Source organism: Ascaphus truei, unplaced genomic scaffold, assembly GCF_040206685.1.
Source record: "Ascaphus truei isolate aAscTru1 unplaced genomic scaffold, aAscTru1.hap1 HAP1_SCAFFOLD_627, whole genome shotgun sequence".
In the NCBI taxonomy this organism is placed as follows: domain Eukaryota; kingdom Metazoa; phylum Chordata; class Amphibia; order Anura; family Ascaphidae; genus Ascaphus; species Ascaphus truei.
The window spans coordinates 2,865-22,500 of NW_027456960.1; the positions used below are offsets into that span (position 1 = coordinate 2,865).

At 43.8% G+C, this 19,636-nt stretch overlaps 1 protein-coding gene across 1 annotated transcript in view; it reads left to right on the forward strand.

The window, feature by feature from the left end:
- Window positions 1-4,611: 4,611 nt before the first annotated feature.
- LOC142485714 (violet-sensitive opsin) overlaps window positions 4,612-19,636 on the forward strand; it is a gene marked incomplete at its 5' end in the record, with an annotated part of 21,439 nt that continues 6,414 nt past the window's right edge. The window contains one exon of the mRNA XM_075584519.1: window positions 4,612-4,777. Within this exon, the coding sequence (XP_075440634.1) occupies window positions 4,612-4,777 (166 nt within the window). The remainder of the gene's footprint in view (window positions 4,778-19,636) is intronic.

Below are 19,636 nucleotides of genomic sequence, written 5' to 3' on the forward strand. Positions count from 1 at the left end.
GACCCAGTGCCAGCGCATGTGACCCAGTGCCAGCGCATGTTGACCCAGTGCCAGCGCATGTGACCCAGTGCCAGCGCATGTGACCCAGTGCCAGCGCATGTGACCCAGTGCCAGCGCATGTGACCCAGTGCCAGCGCATGTGACCCAGTGCCAGCGCATGTGACCCAGTGCCAGCGCATGTGACCCAGTGCCAGCGCATGTGACCCAGTGCCAGCGCATGTGACCCCTGTGCCCAGCGCATGTGACCCAGTGCCAGCGCATGTGACCCCAGTGCCAGCGCATGTGACCCAGTGCCAGCGCATGTGACCCAGTGCCAGCGCATGTGACCCGGTGCCAGCGCATGTGACCCGGTGCCAGCGCATGTGACCCGTGCCAGCGAATGTGACCCAGGTGCCAGCGCATGTGACCCAGTGCCAGCGCATGTGACCCAGTGCCAGCGCATGTGACCCGTGCCAGCGCATGTGACCCAGTGCCAGCGCATGTGACCCAGTGCCAGCGCATGTGACCCAGTGCCAGCGCATGTGACCCAGTGCCAGCGCATGTGACCCAGCGTGCCAGCGCATGTGACCCGTGCCAGCGCATGTGACCCAGTGCCAGCGCATGTGACCCAGTGCCAGCGCATGTGACCCAGTGCCAGCGCATGTGACCCGTGCCAGCGCATGTGACCCAGTGCCAGCGCATGTGACCCCGTGCCAGCGAATGTGACCCAGTGCCAGCGCATGTGACCCGGTGCCAGCGCATGTGACCCGGTGCCAGCGCATGTGACCCAGTGCCAGCGCTATGTGACCCAGTGCCAGCGCATGTGACCCAGTGCCAGCGATGGGACCCAGTGCCAGCGCATGTGACCCAGTGCCAGCGCATGTGACCCAGTGCCAGCGCATGTGACCCAGTGCCAGCGCATGTGACCCAGTGCCAGCGCATGTGACCCAGTGCCAGCGCATGTGACCCAGTGCCAGCGCATGTGACCCAGTGCCAGCGCATGTGACCCGTGCCAGCGCATGTGACCCGGTGCCAGCGCATGTGACCCGTGCCAGCGCATGTGACCCGGTGCCAGCGCATGTGACCCAGTGCCAGCGCATGTGACCCAGTGCCAGCGCATGTGACCCGGTGCCAGCGCATGTGACCCAGTGCCAGCGCATGTGACCCGGTGCCAGCGCATGTGACCCAGTGCCAGCGCATGTGACACAGTGCCAGCGCATGTGACCCAGTGCCAGCGCATGTGACCCAGTGCCAGCGCATGTGACCCAGTGCCAGCGCATGTGACCCAGTGCCAGCGCATGTGACCCGGTGCCAGCGCATGTGACCCGGTGCCAGCGCATGTGACCCAGTGCCAGCGCATGTGACCCAGTGCCAGCGCATGTGACCCAGTGCCAGCGCATGTGACCCAGTGCCAGCGCATGTGACCCAGTGCCAGCGCATGTGACCCAGTGCCAGCGCATGTGACCCAGTGCCAGCGCATGTGACCCGGTGCCAGCGCATGTGACCCAGTGCCAGCGCATGTGACCCAGTGCCAGTGCATGTGACCCAGTGCCAGCGCATGTGACCCAGTGCCAGCGCATGTGACCCAGTGCCAGCGCATGTGACCCGGTGCCAGCGCATGTGACCCAGTGCCAGCGCATGTGACCCAGTGCCAGCGCATGTGACCCAGTGGCCAGCGCATGTGACCCAGTGCCAGCGCATGTGACCCAGTGCCAGCGCATGTGACCCAGTGCCAGCGCATGTGACCCGGTGCCAGCGCATGTGACCCAGTGCCAGCGCATGTGACCCAGTGCCAGCGCATGTGACCCAGTGCCAGCGCATGTGACCCGGTGCCAGCGCATGTGACCCAGTGCCAGCGCATGTGACCCAGTGCCAGCGCATGTGACCCAGTGCCAGCGCATGTGACCCAGTGCCAGCGCATGTGACCCAGTGCCAGCGCATGTGACCCAGTGCCAGCGATGGGACCCAGTGCCAGCGCATGTGACCCAGTGCCAGCGCATGTGACCCAGTCCAGCGCATGTGACCCAGTGCCAGCGCATGTGACCCGTGCCAGCGCATGTGACCCAGTGCAGCGCATGTGACCCAGTGCCAGCGCATGTGACCCGGTGCCAGCGCATGTGACCCGGTGCCAGGCAGTGACCAGTGCCAGCGCATGTGACCCAGTGCCAGCGCATGTGACCCAGTGCCAGCGCATGTGACCCGGTGCCAGCGCATGTGACCCGGTGCCAGCGCATGTGACCCAGTGCCAGCGCATGTGACCCCGGTGCCAGCGCATGTGACCCGGTGCCGAGCGCATGTGACCCGGTGCCAGCGCATGTGACCCGGTGCCAGCGCATGTGACCCGGTGCCAGCGCATGTGACCCGGTGCCAGCGCATGTGACCCAGTGCCAGCGCATGTGACCCAGTGCCAGCGCATGTGACCCAGTGCCAGCGCATGTGACCCAGTGCCAGCGCATGTGACCCAGTGCCAGCGGCATGTGACCCAGTGCCAGCGCATGTGACCCAGTGCCAGCGCATGTGACCCAGTGCCAGCGCATGTGACCCAGTGCCAGCGGCATGTGACCCAGTGCCAGCGCATGTGACCCAGTGCCAGCGCATGTGACCCAGTGCCAGCGCATGTGGCCCAGTGCCAGCGCATGTGACCCAGTGCCAGCGCATGTGACCCAGTGCCAGCGCATGTGACCCAGTGCCAGCGCATGTGACCCAGTGCCCAGCGCATGTGACCCAGTGCCAGCGCATGTGACCCAGTGCCAGCGCATGTGACCCGGTGCCAGCGCATGTGACCCGGTGCCAGCGCATGTGACCCGGTGCCAGCGCATGTGACCCGGTGCCAGCGAATGTGACCCAGTGCCAGCGCATGTGACCCAGTGCCAGCGCATGTGACCCAGTGCCAGCGCATGTGACCCGTGCCAACGCATGTGACCCAGTGCCAGCGCATGTGACCCAGTGCCAGCGCATGTGACCCAGTGCCAGCGCATGTGACCCAGTGCCAGCGCATGTGACCCGGTGCCAGCGCATGTGACCCGTGCCAGCGCATGTGACCCAGTGCCAGCGCATGTGACCCAGTGCCAGCGCATGTGACCCAGTGCCAGCGCATGTGACCCAGTGCCAGCGCATGTGACCCAGTGCCAGCGCATGTGACCCGGTGCCAGCGCATGTGACCCGGTGCCAGCGCATGTGACCCAGTGCCAGCGCATGTGACCCAGTGCCAGCGATGGGACCCAGTGCCAGCGCATGTGACCCAGTGCCAGCGCATGTGACCCAGTGCCAGCGCATGTGACCCAGTGCCAGCGCATGTGACCCAGTGCCAGCGCATGTGACCCGGTGCCAAGCGCATGTGACCCAGTGCCAGCGCATGTGACCCGGTGCCAGCGCATGTGACCCAGTGCCAGCGCATGTGACCCAGTGCCAGCGCATGTGACCCAGTGCCAGCGCAGTATGACATCATTTTATCGCCTTTTATGCAGGTTGTACAGACAGAGCTATAAAAAATGCATATATAACTATTTTGATCTTTTCCCCCTTTTTATAGTCCTCTCTCAGATTTGTTCTATTGCTCCCTGTATATCCGCCCCGCACTTATATACTCAGCACAGATCTATCCCGTCACATCTGAGTAAAGAAGGAGATTAAAGCTGCAATCTCCCACACTGGTTTTTCGGTTTCACCCCTTTATTACCGGATGGGAACCGCGTGTTCTCCGGGACGGGATGGCGCTGTTTCAGTTCTAAGGACCCTCTGATTCCTAAGACACTTTACAGTGAAAATACTGGGTTTAAATATCCTCGAGGGGAAAGAAATATGTCTTACTAATCGCGGGCCCATCGGAAGCCGCAATATCTCTGAATGAGGCTTCTAACTTAATGGCCATTTAAATTCCCTTTACAAAGCAACAAGTAACCCTGGGACCCGGTCATTCTCTCGGGAAGCGGGGAGGCCCGGGAACGGCAAATACCGCGGGTCCAGGTGCGGAGAAACCCCCCGTTCCAATATTGTACAGAAAAAGGAGGGATTAGTTGGGAGGATGGCTGCCTTTAATTAGCAAAACAATCAAATAAATAAGCAGTGTATGAAATGGGTCAGTACCAACCCTATTAATACAGGCAAAAAGCAAACAGAAAGAACACGCTGTGCCTTACAATTCTCCTGAACATTCCTCTCTCTCCCTCTGTCTCTCTCCTCCCCCCCCTTTATCTTTCTCTCTCTCTCACTCTCCCCTGCCTCTCTCTATCCCTCTGTATCTCTGTCTCTCTCCCCCTTTTATCTTCCCCCGTCTCTCTCTCCCTCCACTCTCTCCCTCTGTATCTCTGTCTCCCCCCCCCTTTATCTTCTCTCTCTCTCTTCCCCTGCCTCTCTCTCCCTCTGTATCTCTGTCTCTCTCTCTCTCTCCCCACTCTCTTCCACTTCTCTTTCTCCCTCCCTAACTCCCTCCCTACACTCTCCCCACACTCTCCTCCTCTCTCTCATCTCCTGTCTCTCTCTCTCCCTCTGTATCTCTGTCTCTCTCTTCTCTTTCTCTACCTACCCCACCCTCTCTCCCTCCCCACACTCTCCCTCCTCTCCATCTCCCTCCCCACACTCTCCTCCTCGCCCTCCTCACACTCTGCCCCCCCCCCTCTCTCTCCCCCTCAGGTACATCCCGGAGGGGTTGCAGTGTTCCTGTGGTCCTGATTGGTATACAGTTGGTACAAAGTATCGCAGTGAATATTACACCTGGTTCCTTTTCATTTTCTGCTTCGTTGTCCCACTCTCTCTGATCTGCTTCTCGTACGCGCAGCTACTGGGCGCCCTGCGGGCGGTGAGTGACACACACACTGCACACATACCCGGGGGTACGTACTGAGTAAAAATACATTCTTATTTGCACACCCAGAGTACCAATACCTTTCATTTTCACACTCGGAGTATCGATACGTTGTTTTTCTCACAAACAGAGAATATTTCTCTTAAATCTTTTTAAAAATACATTGCCCCAAAGTTTAAATTTTTTTGATCTTTTTCTGTATATATACATATATATATGCAATTTGGCCTGTGACACAATTAATGTGTATATATATAAACACACACACACAGTCACACACACACACATTAATTGTGTCACAGGCCAAAAGGGATTAAAGGAAGCTGTAGATTCCTATGCTGGAGGCAGAGACACATTCAGTTACATTACCGAATCAGAGACACATTCAGTTACATTACCGAATCAGAGACACATTCAGTTACATTACCGAATCAGAGACACATTCAGTTACATTACCGAATCAGAGACACATTCAGTTACATTACCGAATCAGTGACACATTCAGTTACATTACCGAATCAGAGACACATTCAGTTACATTACAGAATCAGAGACACATTCAGTTACATTACCGAATCAGAGACACATTCAGTTACATTACAGAATCAGAGACACATTCAGTTACATTACCGAATCAGAGACACATCCAGTTACATTACCGAATCAGTGACACATTCAGTTACATTACCGAATCAGTGACACATTCAGTTACATTACAGAATCAGAGACACATTCAGTTACATTACCGAATCAGAAACACATTCAGTTACATTACAGAATCAGAGACACACTCAGTTACATTACCGAATCAGAGACACATTCAGTTACATTACCGAATCAGAGACACACTCAGTTACATTACCGAATCAGTGACACATTCAGTTACATTACCGAATCAGAGACACATTCAGTTACATTACAGAATCAGAGACACATTCAGTTACATTACCGAATCAGAGACACATTCACTTACATTACAGAATCAGTGACACATTCAGTTACATTACCGAATCAGTGACACATTCAGTTACATTACCGAATCAGAGACACATTCAGTTACATTACCGAATCAGAGACAGATTCAGTTACATTACCGAATCAGTGACACGTTCAGTTACATTACCGAATCAGAGACACATTCAGTTACATTACCGAATCAGAGACACATTCAGTTACATTACCGAATCAGAGACACATTCAGTTACATTACCGAATCAGAGACACATTCAGTTACATTACAGAATCAGAGACACATTCAGTTACATTACCGAATCAGACACACATTCAGTTACATTACCGAATCAGAGACACATTCAGTTACATTACCGAATCAGTGACACATTCACTTACATTACCGAATCAGTGACACATTCACTTACATTACCGAATCAGAGACACATTCAGTTACATTACCGAATCAGTGACACATTCACTTACATTACCGAATCAGTGACACATTCAGTTACATTACCGAATCAGAGACACATTCAGTTACATTACCGAATCAGCGACACATTCACTTACATTACCGAATCAGTGACACATTCACTTACATTACCGAATCAGAGACACATTCAGTTACATTACCGAATCAGTGACACATTCAGTAACATTACCGAATCAGAGACACATTCAGTTACATTACCGAATCAGAGACACATTCAGTTACATTACCGAATCAGTGACACATTCAGTTACATTACCGAATCAGTGACACATTCAGTTACATTACCGAATCAGTGACACGTTCAGTTACATTACCGAATCAGAGACACATTCACTTACATTACCTAATCAGAGACACATTCAGTTACATTACCGAATCAGTGACACATTCAGTTACATTACCGAATCAGAGATACATTCAGTTACATTACCGAATCAGCGACACATTCAGTTACATTACCGAATCAGAGACACATTCAGTTACATTACCGAATCAGAGGCACATTCACTTACATTACCGAATCAGAGACACATTCAGTTACATTACCGAATCAGAGACACATTCAGTTACATTACCGAATCAGAGACACACTCAGTTACATTACCGAATCAGTGACACATTCAGTTACATTACCGAATCAGAGACACATTCAGTTACATTACCGAATCAGAGACACACTCAGTTACATTACAGAATCAGAGACACATTCAGTTACATTACCGAATCAGAGACACATTCAGTTACATTACCGAATCAGTGACACATTCAGTTACATTACCGAATCAGAGACACATTCAGTTACATTACCGAGTCAGTGGCACATTCAGTTACATTACCGAATCAGAGACACATTCACTTACATTACCGAATCAGAGACACATTCAGTTACATTACCGAATCAGAGACACATTCACTTACATTACCGAATTAGAGACACATTCAGTTACATTACCGAATCAGTGACACATTCAGTTACATTACCGAATCAGTGACACATTCAATTACATTACCGAATCAGAGACACATTCAGTTACATTACCGAATCAGTGACACATTCAGTTACATTACCGAATCAGAGACACATTCAGTTACATTACCGAATCAGTGACACATTCAGTTACATTACCGAATCAGAGACACATTCAGTTACATTACCGAATCAGAGACACATTCAGTTACATTACCGAATCAGTGACACATTCAGTTACATTACCGAATCAGAGACACATTCAGTTACATTACCGAATCAGAGACACATTCAGTTACATTACCGAATCAGTGACACACTCAGTTACATTACCGAATCAGAGACACATTCAGTTACATTTCCGAATCAGTGGCACATTCAGTTACATTGCCGAATCAGAGACACATTCAGTTACATTGCCGAATCAGAGACACATTCAGTTACATTACCGAATCAGTGACACATTCAGTTACATTACCGAATCAGCGACACATTCAGTTACATTACCGAATCAGAGACACATTCAGTTACATTACCGAATCAGAGACACATTCAGTTACATTACCGAATCAGTGACACATTCAGTTACATTACCGAATCAGTGACACACTCAGTTACATTACCGAATCAGAGACACATTCAGTTACATTACCGAATCAGTGGCACATTCAGTTACATTGCCGAATCAGAGACACATTCAGTTACATTGCCGAATCAGAGACACATTCAGTTACATTACCGAATCAGTGACACACTCAGTTACATTACCGAATCAGAGACACATTCAGTTACATTACCGAATCAGAGACACATTCAGTTACATTACCGAATCAGTGACATGCTCAGTTACATTACCGAATCAGACACAATCAGTTACATTACCGAATCAGAGACACATTCAGTTACATTACCGAATCAGAGACACATTCACTTACATTACCGAATCAGAGACACATTCACTTACATTACCGAATCAGAGATACATTCAGTTACATTACCGAATCAGAGACACATTTAGTTACATTACCTAATCAGAGACACATTCAGTTACATTACCGAATCAGAGACACATTCAGTTACATTACCGAATCAGAGACACATTCAGTTACATTACCGAATCAGTGACACATTCAGTTACATTACCGAATCAGAGACACATTCAGTTACATTACCGAATAAGAGACACATTCAGTTACATTACCGAATCAGTGACACATTCAGTTACATTACCGAATCAGAGACACATTCAGTTACATTACCGAATCAGAGACACATTCAGTTACATTACCGAATCAGAGACACATTCAGTTACATTACCGAATCAGTGACACATTCAGTTACATTACCGAATCAGAGACACATTCAGTTACATTACCGAATCAGAGACACATTCAGTTACATTACCGAATCAGTGACACATTCAGTTACATTACCGAATCAGAGACACATTCAGTTACATTACCGAATCAGTGACACATTCAGTTACATTACAGAATCAGAGACACATTCAGTTACATTACCGAATCAGAGACACATTCAGTTACATTACCGAATCAGAGACACATTCAGTTACATTACCGAATCAGTGACACATTCAGTTACATTACCGAATCAGAGACACATTCAGTTACATTACCGAATCAGAGACACATTCAGTTACATTACCGAATCAGTGACACACTCAGTTACATTACCGAATCAGAGACACATTCAGTTACATTTCCGAATCAGTGGCACATTCAGTTACATTGCCGAATCAGAGACACATTCAGTTACATTGCCGAATCAGAGACACATTCAGTTACATTACCGAATCAGTGACACATTCAGTTACATTACCGAATCAGCGACACATTCAGTTACATTACCGAATCAGAGACACATTCAGTTACATTACCGAATCAGAGACACATTCAGTTACATTACCGAATCAGTGACACATTCAGTTACATTACCGAATCAGTGACACACTCAGTTACATTACCGAATCAGAGACACATTCAGTTACATTACCGAATCAGTGGCACATTCAGTTACATTGCCGAATCAGAGACACATTCAGTTACATTACCGAATCAGTGACACATTCAGTTACATTACCGAGTCAGTGACACACTCAGTTACATTACCGAATCAGAGACACATTCAGTTACATTACCGAATCAGAGACACATTCAGTTACATTACCGAATCAGTGACATGCTCAGTTACATTACCGAATCAGACACAATCAGTTACATTACCGAATCAGAGACACATTCAGTTACATTACCGAATCAGAGACACATTCAGTTACATTACCGAATCAGAGACACATTCACTTACATTACCGAATCAGAGATACATTCAGTTACATTACCGAATCAGAGACACATTCAGTTACATTACCGAATCAGAGACACATTCAGTTACATTACCGAATCAGAGACACATTCAGTTACATTACCGAATCAGAGACACATTCAGTTACATTACCGAATCAGTGACACATTCAGTTACATTACCGAATCAGAGACACATTCAGTTACATTACCGAATAAGAGACACATTCAGTTACATTACCGAATCAGTGACACATTCAGTTACATTACCGAATCAGAGACACATTCAGTTACATTACCGAATCAGAGACACATTCAGTTACATTACCGAATCAGTGACACATTCAGTTACATTACCGAATCAGAGACACATTCAGTTACATTACCGAATAAGAGACACATTCAGTTACATTACCGAATCAGTGACACATTCAGTTACATTACCGAATCAGAGACACATTCAGTTACATTACCGAATCAGAGACACATTCAGTTACATTACCGAATCAGAGACACATTCAGTTACATTACCGAATCAGTGACACATTCAGTTACATTACCGAATCAGAGACACATTCAGTTACATTACCGAATCAGAGACACATTCAGTTACATTACCGAATCAGTGACACATTCAGTTACATTACCGAATCAGAGACACATTCAGTTACATTACCGAATCAGTGACACATTCAGTTACATTACAGAATCAGAGACACATTCAGTTACATTACCGAATCAGAGACACATTCAGTTACATTACCGAATCAGAGACACATTCAGTTACATTACCGAATCAGTGACACATTCAGTTACATTACCGAATCAGAGACACATTCAGTTACATTACCGAATCAGAGACACATTCAGTTACATTACCGAATCAGTGACACACTCAGTTACATTACCGAATCAGAGACACATTCAGTTACATTTCCGAATCAGTGGCACATTCAGTTACATTGCCGAATCAGAGACACATTCAGTTACATTGCCGAATCAGAGACACATTCAGTTACATTACCGAATCAGTGACACATTCAGTTACATTACCGAATCAGCGACACATTCAGTTACATTACCGAATCAGAGACACATTCAGTTACATTACCGAATCAGAGACACATTCAGTTACATTACCGAATCAGTGACACATTCAGTTACATTACCGAATCAGTGACACACTCAGTTACATTACCGAATCAGAGACACATTCAGTTACATTACCGAATCAGTGGCACATTCAGTTACATTGCCGAATCAGAGACACATTCAGTTACATTACCGAATCAGTGACACATTCAGTTACATTACCGAGTCAGTGACACACTCAGTTACATTACCGAATCAGAGACACATTCAGTTACATTACCGAATCAGAGACACATTCAGTTACATTACCGAATCAGTGACATGCTCAGTTACATTACCGAATCAGACACAATCAGTTACATTACCGAATCAGAGACACATTCAGTTACATTACCGAATCAGAGACACATTCAGTTACATTACCGAATCAGAGACACATTCACTTACATTACCGAATCAGAGATACATTCAGTTACATTACCGAATCAGAGACACATTCAGTTACATTACCGAATCAGAGACACATTCAGTTACATTACCGAATCAGAGACACATTCAGTTACATTACCGAATCAGAGACACATTCAGTTACATTACCGAATCAGTGACACATTCAGTTACATTACCGAATCAGAGACACATTCAGTTACATTACCGAATAAGAGACACATTCAGTTACATTACCGAATCAGTGACACATTCAGTTACATTACCGAATCAGAGACACATTCAGTTACATTACCGAATCAGAGACACATTCAGTTACATTACCGAATCAGAGACACATTCAGTTACATTACCGAATCAGTGACACACTCAGTTACATTACCGAATCAGTGACACATTCAGTTACATTACCGAATCAGAGACACATTCAGTTACATTACCGAATCAGTGACACATTCAGTTACATTACCGAATCAGAGACACATTCAGTTACATTACCGAATCAGTGACACATTCAGTTACATTACAGAATCAGAGACACATTCAGTTACATTACCGAATCAGAGACACATTCAGTTACATTACCGAATCAGAGACACATTCAGTTACATTACCGAATCAGTGACACACTCAGTTACATTACCGAATCAGAGACACATTCAGTTACATTACCGAATCAGAGACACATTCAGTTACATTACAGAATCAGAGACACATTCAGTTACATTACCGAATCAGAGACACATTCAGTTACATTACCGAATCACAGACACATTCAGTTACATTACCGAATCACAGACACATTCAGTTACATTACCGAATCAGAGACACATTCAGTTACATTACCGAATCAGAGACACATTCAGTTACATTACTGAATCAGAGACACATTCAGTTACATTACCGAATCAGAGACACATTCAGTTACATTACCGAATCAGTGACACATTCAGTTACATTACCGAATCAGAGACACATTCAGTTACATTACCGAATCAGTGGCACATTCAGTTACATTACCAAATCAGAGACACATTCAGTTACATTACCGAATCAGAGACACATTCAGTTACATTACCGAATCAGAGACACATTCAGTTACATTACCGAATCAGTGACACATTCAGTTACATTACCGAATCAGAGACACATTCAGTTACATTACCGAGTCAGTGGCACATTCAGTTACATTACCGAATCAGAGACACATTCACTTACATTACCGAATCAGAGACACATTCAGTTACATTACCGAATCAGAGACACATTCACTTACATTACCGAATTAGAGACACATTCAGTTACATTACCGAATCAGTGACACATTCAGTTACATTACCGAATCAGTGACACATTCAATTACATTACCGAATCAGAGACACATTCAGTTACATTACCGAATCAGTGACACATTCAGTTACATTACCGAATCAGAGACACATTCAGTTACATTACCGAATCAGTGACACATTCAGTTACATTACCGAATCAGAGACACATTCAGTTACATTACCGAATCAGAGACACATTCAGTTACATTACCGAATCAGTGACACATTCAGTTACATTACCGAATCAGAGACACATTCAGTTACATTACCGAATCAGAGACACATTCAGTTACATTACCGAATCAGTGACACACTCAGTTACATTACCGAATCAGAGACACATTCAGTTACATTTCCGAATCAGTGGCACATTCAGTTACATTGCCGAATCAGAGACACATTCAGTTACATTGCCGAATCAGAGACACATTCAGTTACATTACCGAATCAGTGACACATTCAGTTACATTACCGAATCAGCGACACATTCAGTTACATTACCGAATCAGAGACACATTCAGTTACATTACCGAATCAGAGACACATTCAGTTACATTACCGAATCAGTGACACATTCAGTTACATTACCGAATCAGTGACACACTCAGTTACATTACCGAATCAGAGACACATTCAGTTACATTACCGAATCAGTGGCACATTCAGTTACATTGCCGAATCAGAGACACATTCAGTTACATTGCCGAATCAGAGACACATTCAGTTACATTACCGAATCAGTGACACACTCAGTTACATTACCGAATCAGAGACACATTCAGTTACATTACCGAATCAGAGACACATTCAGTTACATTACCGAATCAGTGACATGCTCAGTTACATTACCGAATCAGACACAATCAGTTACATTACCGAATCAGAGACACATTCAGTTACATTACCGAATCAGAGACACATTCACTTACATTACCGAATCAGAGACACATTCACTTACATTACCGAATCAGAGATACATTCAGTTACATTACCGAATCAGAGACACATTTAGTTACATTACCTAATCAGAGACACATTCAGTTACATTACCGAATCAGAGACACATTCAGTTACATTACCGAATCAGAGACACATTCAGTTACATTACCGAATCAGTGACACATTCAGTTACATTACCGAATCAGAGACACATTCAGTTACATTACCGAATAAGAGACACATTCAGTTACATTACCGAATCAGTGACACATTCAGTTACATTACCGAATCAGAGACACATTCAGTTACATTACCGAATCAGAGACACATTCAGTTACATTACCGAATCAGAGACACATTCAGTTACATTACCGAATCAGTGACACATTCAGTTACATTACCGAATCAGAGACACATTCAGTTACATTACCGAATCAGAGACACATTCAGTTACATTACCGAATCAGTGACACATTCAGTTACATTACCGAATCAGAGACACATTCAGTTACATTACCGAATCAGTGACACATTCAGTTACATTACAGAATCAGAGACACATTCAGTTACATTACCGAATCAGAGACACATTCAGTTACATTACCGAATCAGAGACACATTCAGTTACATTACCGAATCAGTGACACATTCAGTTACATTACCGAATCAGAGACACATTCAGTTACATTACCGAATCAGAGACACATTCAGTTACATTACCGAATCAGTGACACACTCAGTTACATTACCGAATCAGAGACACATTCAGTTACATTTCCGAATCAGTGGCACATTCAGTTACATTGCCGAATCAGAGACACATTCAGTTACATTGCCGAATCAGAGACACATTCAGTTACATTACCGAATCAGTGACACATTCAGTTACATTACCGAATCAGCGACACATTCAGTTACATTACCGAATCAGAGACACATTCAGTTACATTACCGAATCAGAGACACATTCAGTTACATTACCGAATCAGTGACACATTCAGTTACATTACCGAATCAGTGACACACTCAGTTACATTACCGAATCAGAGACACATTCAGTTACATTACCGAATCAGTGGCACATTCAGTTACATTGCCGAATCAGAGACACATTCAGTTACATTACCGAATCAGTGACACATTCAGTTACATTACCGAGTCAGTGACACACTCAGTTACATTACCGAATCAGAGACACATTCAGTTACATTACCGAATCAGAGACACATTCAGTTACATTACCGAATCAGTGACATGCTCAGTTACATTACCGAATCAGACACAATCAGTTACATTACCGAATCAGAGACACATTCAGTTACATTACCGAATCAGAGACACATTCAGTTACATTACCGAATCAGAGACACATTCACTTACATTACCGAATCAGAGATACATTCAGTTACATTACCGAATCAGAGACACATTCAGTTACATTACCGAATCAGAGACACATTCAGTTACATTACCGAATCAGAGACACATTCAGTTACATTACCGAATCAGAGACACATTCAGTTACATTACCGAATCAGTGACACATTCAGTTACATTACCGAATCAGAGACACATTCAGTTACATTACCGAATAAGAGACACATTCAGTTACATTACCGAATCAGTGACACATTCAGTTACATTACCGAATCAGAGACACATTCAGTTACATTACCGAATCAGAGACACATTCAGTTACATTACCGAATCAGTGACACATTCAGTTACATTACCGAATCAGAGACACATTCAGTTACATTACCGAATAAGAGACACATTCAGTTACATTACCGAATCAGTGACACATTCAGTTACATTACCGAATCAGAGACACATTCAGTTACATTACCGAATCAGAGACACATTCAGTTACATTACCGAATCAGAGACACATTCAGTTACATTACCGAATCAGTGACACATTCAGTTACATTACCGAATCAGAGACACATTCAGTTACATTACCGAATCAGAGACACATTCAGTTACATTACCGAATCAGTGACACATTCAGTTACATTACCGAATCAGAGACACATTCAGTTACATTACCGAATCAGTGACACATTCAGTTACATTACAGAATCAGAGACACATTCAGTTACATTACCGAATCAGAGACACATTCAGTTACATTACCGAATCAGAGACACATTCAGTTACATTACCGAATCAGTGACACATTCAGTTACATTACCGAATCAGAGACACATTCAGTTACATTACCGAATCAGAGACACATTCAGTTACATTACCGAATCAGTGACACACTCAGTTACATTACCGAATCAGAGACACATTCAGTTACATTTCCGAATCAGTGGCACATTCAGTTACATTGCCGAATCAGAGACACATTCAGTTACATTGCCGAATCAGAGACACATTCAGTTACATTACCGAATCAGTGACACATTCAGTTACATTACCGAATCAGCGACACATTCAGTTACATTACCGAATCAGAGACACATTCAGTTACATTACCGAATCAGAGACACATTCAGTTACATTACCGAATCAGTGACACATTCAGTTACATTACCGAATCAGTGACACACTCAGTTACATTACCGAATCAGAGACACATTCAGTTACATTACCGAATCAGTGGCACATTCAGTTACATTGCCGAATCAGAGACACATTCAGTTACATTACCGAATCAGTGACACATTCAGTTACATTACCGAGTCAGTGACACACTCAGTTACATTACCGAATCAGAGACACATTCAGTTACATTACCGAATCAGAGACACATTCAGTTACATTACCGAATCAGTGACATGCTCAGTTACATTACCGAATCAGACACAATCAGTTACATTACCGAATCAGAGACACATTCAGTTACATTACCGAATCAGAGACACATTCAGTTACATTACCGAATCAGAGACACATTCACTTACATTACCGAATCAGAGATACATTCAGTTACATTACCGAATCAGAGACACATTCAGTTACATTACCGAATCAGAGACACATTCAGTTACATTACCGAATCAGAGACACATTCAGTTACATTACCGAATCAGAGACACATTCAGTTACATTACCGAATCAGTGACACATTCAGTTACATTACCGAATCAGAGACACATTCAGTTACATTACCGAATAAGAGACACATTCAGTTACATTACCGAATCAGTGACACATTCAGTTACATTACCGAATCAGAGACACATTCAGTTACATTACCGAATCAGAGACACATTCAGTTACATTACCGAATCAGAGACACATTCAGTTACATTACCGAATCAGTGACACACTCAGTTACATTACCGAATCAGTGACACATTCAGTTACATTACCGAATCAGAGACACATTCAGTTACATTACCGAATCAGTGACACATTCAGTTACATTACCGAATCAGAGACACATTCAGTTACATTACCGAATCAGTGACACATTCAGTTACATTACAGAATCAGAGACACATTCAGTTACATTACCGAATCAGAGACACATTCAGTTACATTACCGAATCAGAGACACATTCAGTTACATTACCGAATCAGTGACACACTCAGTTACATTACCGAATCAGAGACACATTCAGTTACATTACCGAATCAGAGACACATTCAGTTACATTACAGAATCAGAGACACATTCAGTTACATTACCGAATCAGAGACACATTCAGTTACATTACCGAATCACAGACACATTCAGTTACATTACCGAATCACAGACACATTCAGTTACATTACCGAATCAGAGACACATTCAGTTACATTACCGAATCAGAGACACATTCAGTTACATTACTGAATCAGAGACACATTCAGTTACATTACCGAATCAGAGACACATTCAGTTACATTACCGAATCAGTGACACATTCAGTTACATTACCGAATCAGAGACACATTCAGTTACATTACCGAATCAGTGGCACATTCAGTTACATTACCAAATCAGAGACACATTCAGTTACATTACCGAATCAGAGACACATTCAGTTACATTACCGAATCAGAGACACATTCAGTTACATTACCGAATCAGAGACACATTCACTTACATTACCGAATCAGAGACACATTCAGTTACATTACCGAATCAGTGACACATTCAGTTACATTACCGAATCAGTGACACATTCAATTACATTACCGAATCAGAGACACATTCAGTTACATTACCGAATCAGTGACACATTCATTTACATTACCGAATCAGTGACACATTCAGTTACATTACCGAATCAGAGACACATTCAGTTACATTACCGAATCAGAGACACATTCAGTTACATTACCGAATCAGAGACACATTCAGTTACATTACCGAATCAGAGACACATTCAGTTACATTACCGAATCAGTGACACATTCAGTTACATTACCGAATCAGTGACACACTCAGTTACATTACCGAATCAGAGACACATTCAGTTACATTACCGAATCAGTGGCACATTCAGTTACATTGCCGAATCAGAGACACATTCAGTTACATTGCCGAATCAGAGACACATTCAGTTACATTACCGAATCAGTGACACACTCAGTTACATTACCGAATCAGAGACACATTCAGTTACATTACCGAATCAGAGACACATTCAGTTACATTACCGAATCAGTGACATGCTCAGTTACATTACCGAATCAGACACAATCAGTTACATTACCGAATCAGAGACACATTCAGTTACATTACCGAATCAGAGACACATTCAGTTACATTACCGAATCAGAGACACATTCACTTACATTACCGAATCAGAGATACATTCAGTTACATTACCGAATCAGAGACACATTCAGTTACATTACCGAATCAGAGACACATTCAGTTACATTACCGAATCAGAGACACATTCAGTTACATTACCGAATCAGAGACACATTCAGTTACATTACCGAATCAGTGACACATTCAGTTACATTACCGAATCAGAGACACATTCAGTTACATTACCGAATAAGAGACACATTCAGTTACATTACCGAATCAGTGACACATTCAGTTACATTACCGAATCAGAGACACATTCAGTTACATTACCGAATCAGAGACACATTCAGTTACATTACCGAATCAGAGACACATTCAGTTACATTACCGAATCAGTGACACACTCAGTTACATTACCGAATCAGTGACACATTCAGTTACATTACCGAATCAGAGACACATTCAGTTACATTACCGAATCAGTGACACATTCAGTTACATTACCGAATCAGAGACACATTCAGTTACATTACCGAATCAGTGACACATTCAGTTACATTACAGAATCAGAGACACATTCAGTTACATTACCGAATCAGAGACACATTCAGTTACATTACCGAATCAGAGACACATTCAGTTACATTACCGAATCAGTGACACACTCAGTTACATTACCGAATCAGAGACACATTCAGTTACATTACCGAATCAGAGACACATTCAGTTACATTACCGAATCAGAGACACATTCAGTTACATTACCGAATCACAGACACATTCAGTTACATTACCGAATCAGAGACACATTCAGTTACATTACCGAATCAGAGACACATTCAGTTACATTACCGAATCAGAGACACATTCAGTTACATTACCGAATCAGAGACACATTCAGTTACATTACCGAATCAGTGACACATTCAGTTACATTACCGAATCAGAGACACATTCAGTTACATTACCGAATCAGTGGCACATTCAGTTACATTACCGAATCAGAGACACATTCAGTTACATTACCGAATCAGTGGCACATTCAGTTACATTACCGAATCAGAGACACATTCAGTTACATTACCGAATCAGAGACACATTCAGTTACATTACCGAATCAGAGACACATTCAGTTACATTACCGAATCAGAGACACATTCACTTACATTACCGAATTAGAGACACATTCAGTTACATTACCGAATCAGTGACACATTCAGTTACATTACCGAATCAGTGACACATTCACTTACATTACCGAATCAGTGACACATTCACTTACATTACCGAATCAGAGACACATTCACTTACATTACCGAATCAGAGACACATTCAGTTACATTACCGAATCAGAGACACATTCAGTTACATTACCGAATCAGAGACACATTCAGTTACATTACCGAATCAGAGACACATTCAGTTACATTACAGAATCAGTGACACATTCAGTTACATTACCGAATCTGCGACACATTCAGTTACATTACCGAATTAGTGACACATTCAGTTACATTACCGAATCAGAGACACATTCAGTTACATTACCGAATCAGTGACACATTCAGTTACATTACCGAATCAGAGACACACTCAGTTACATT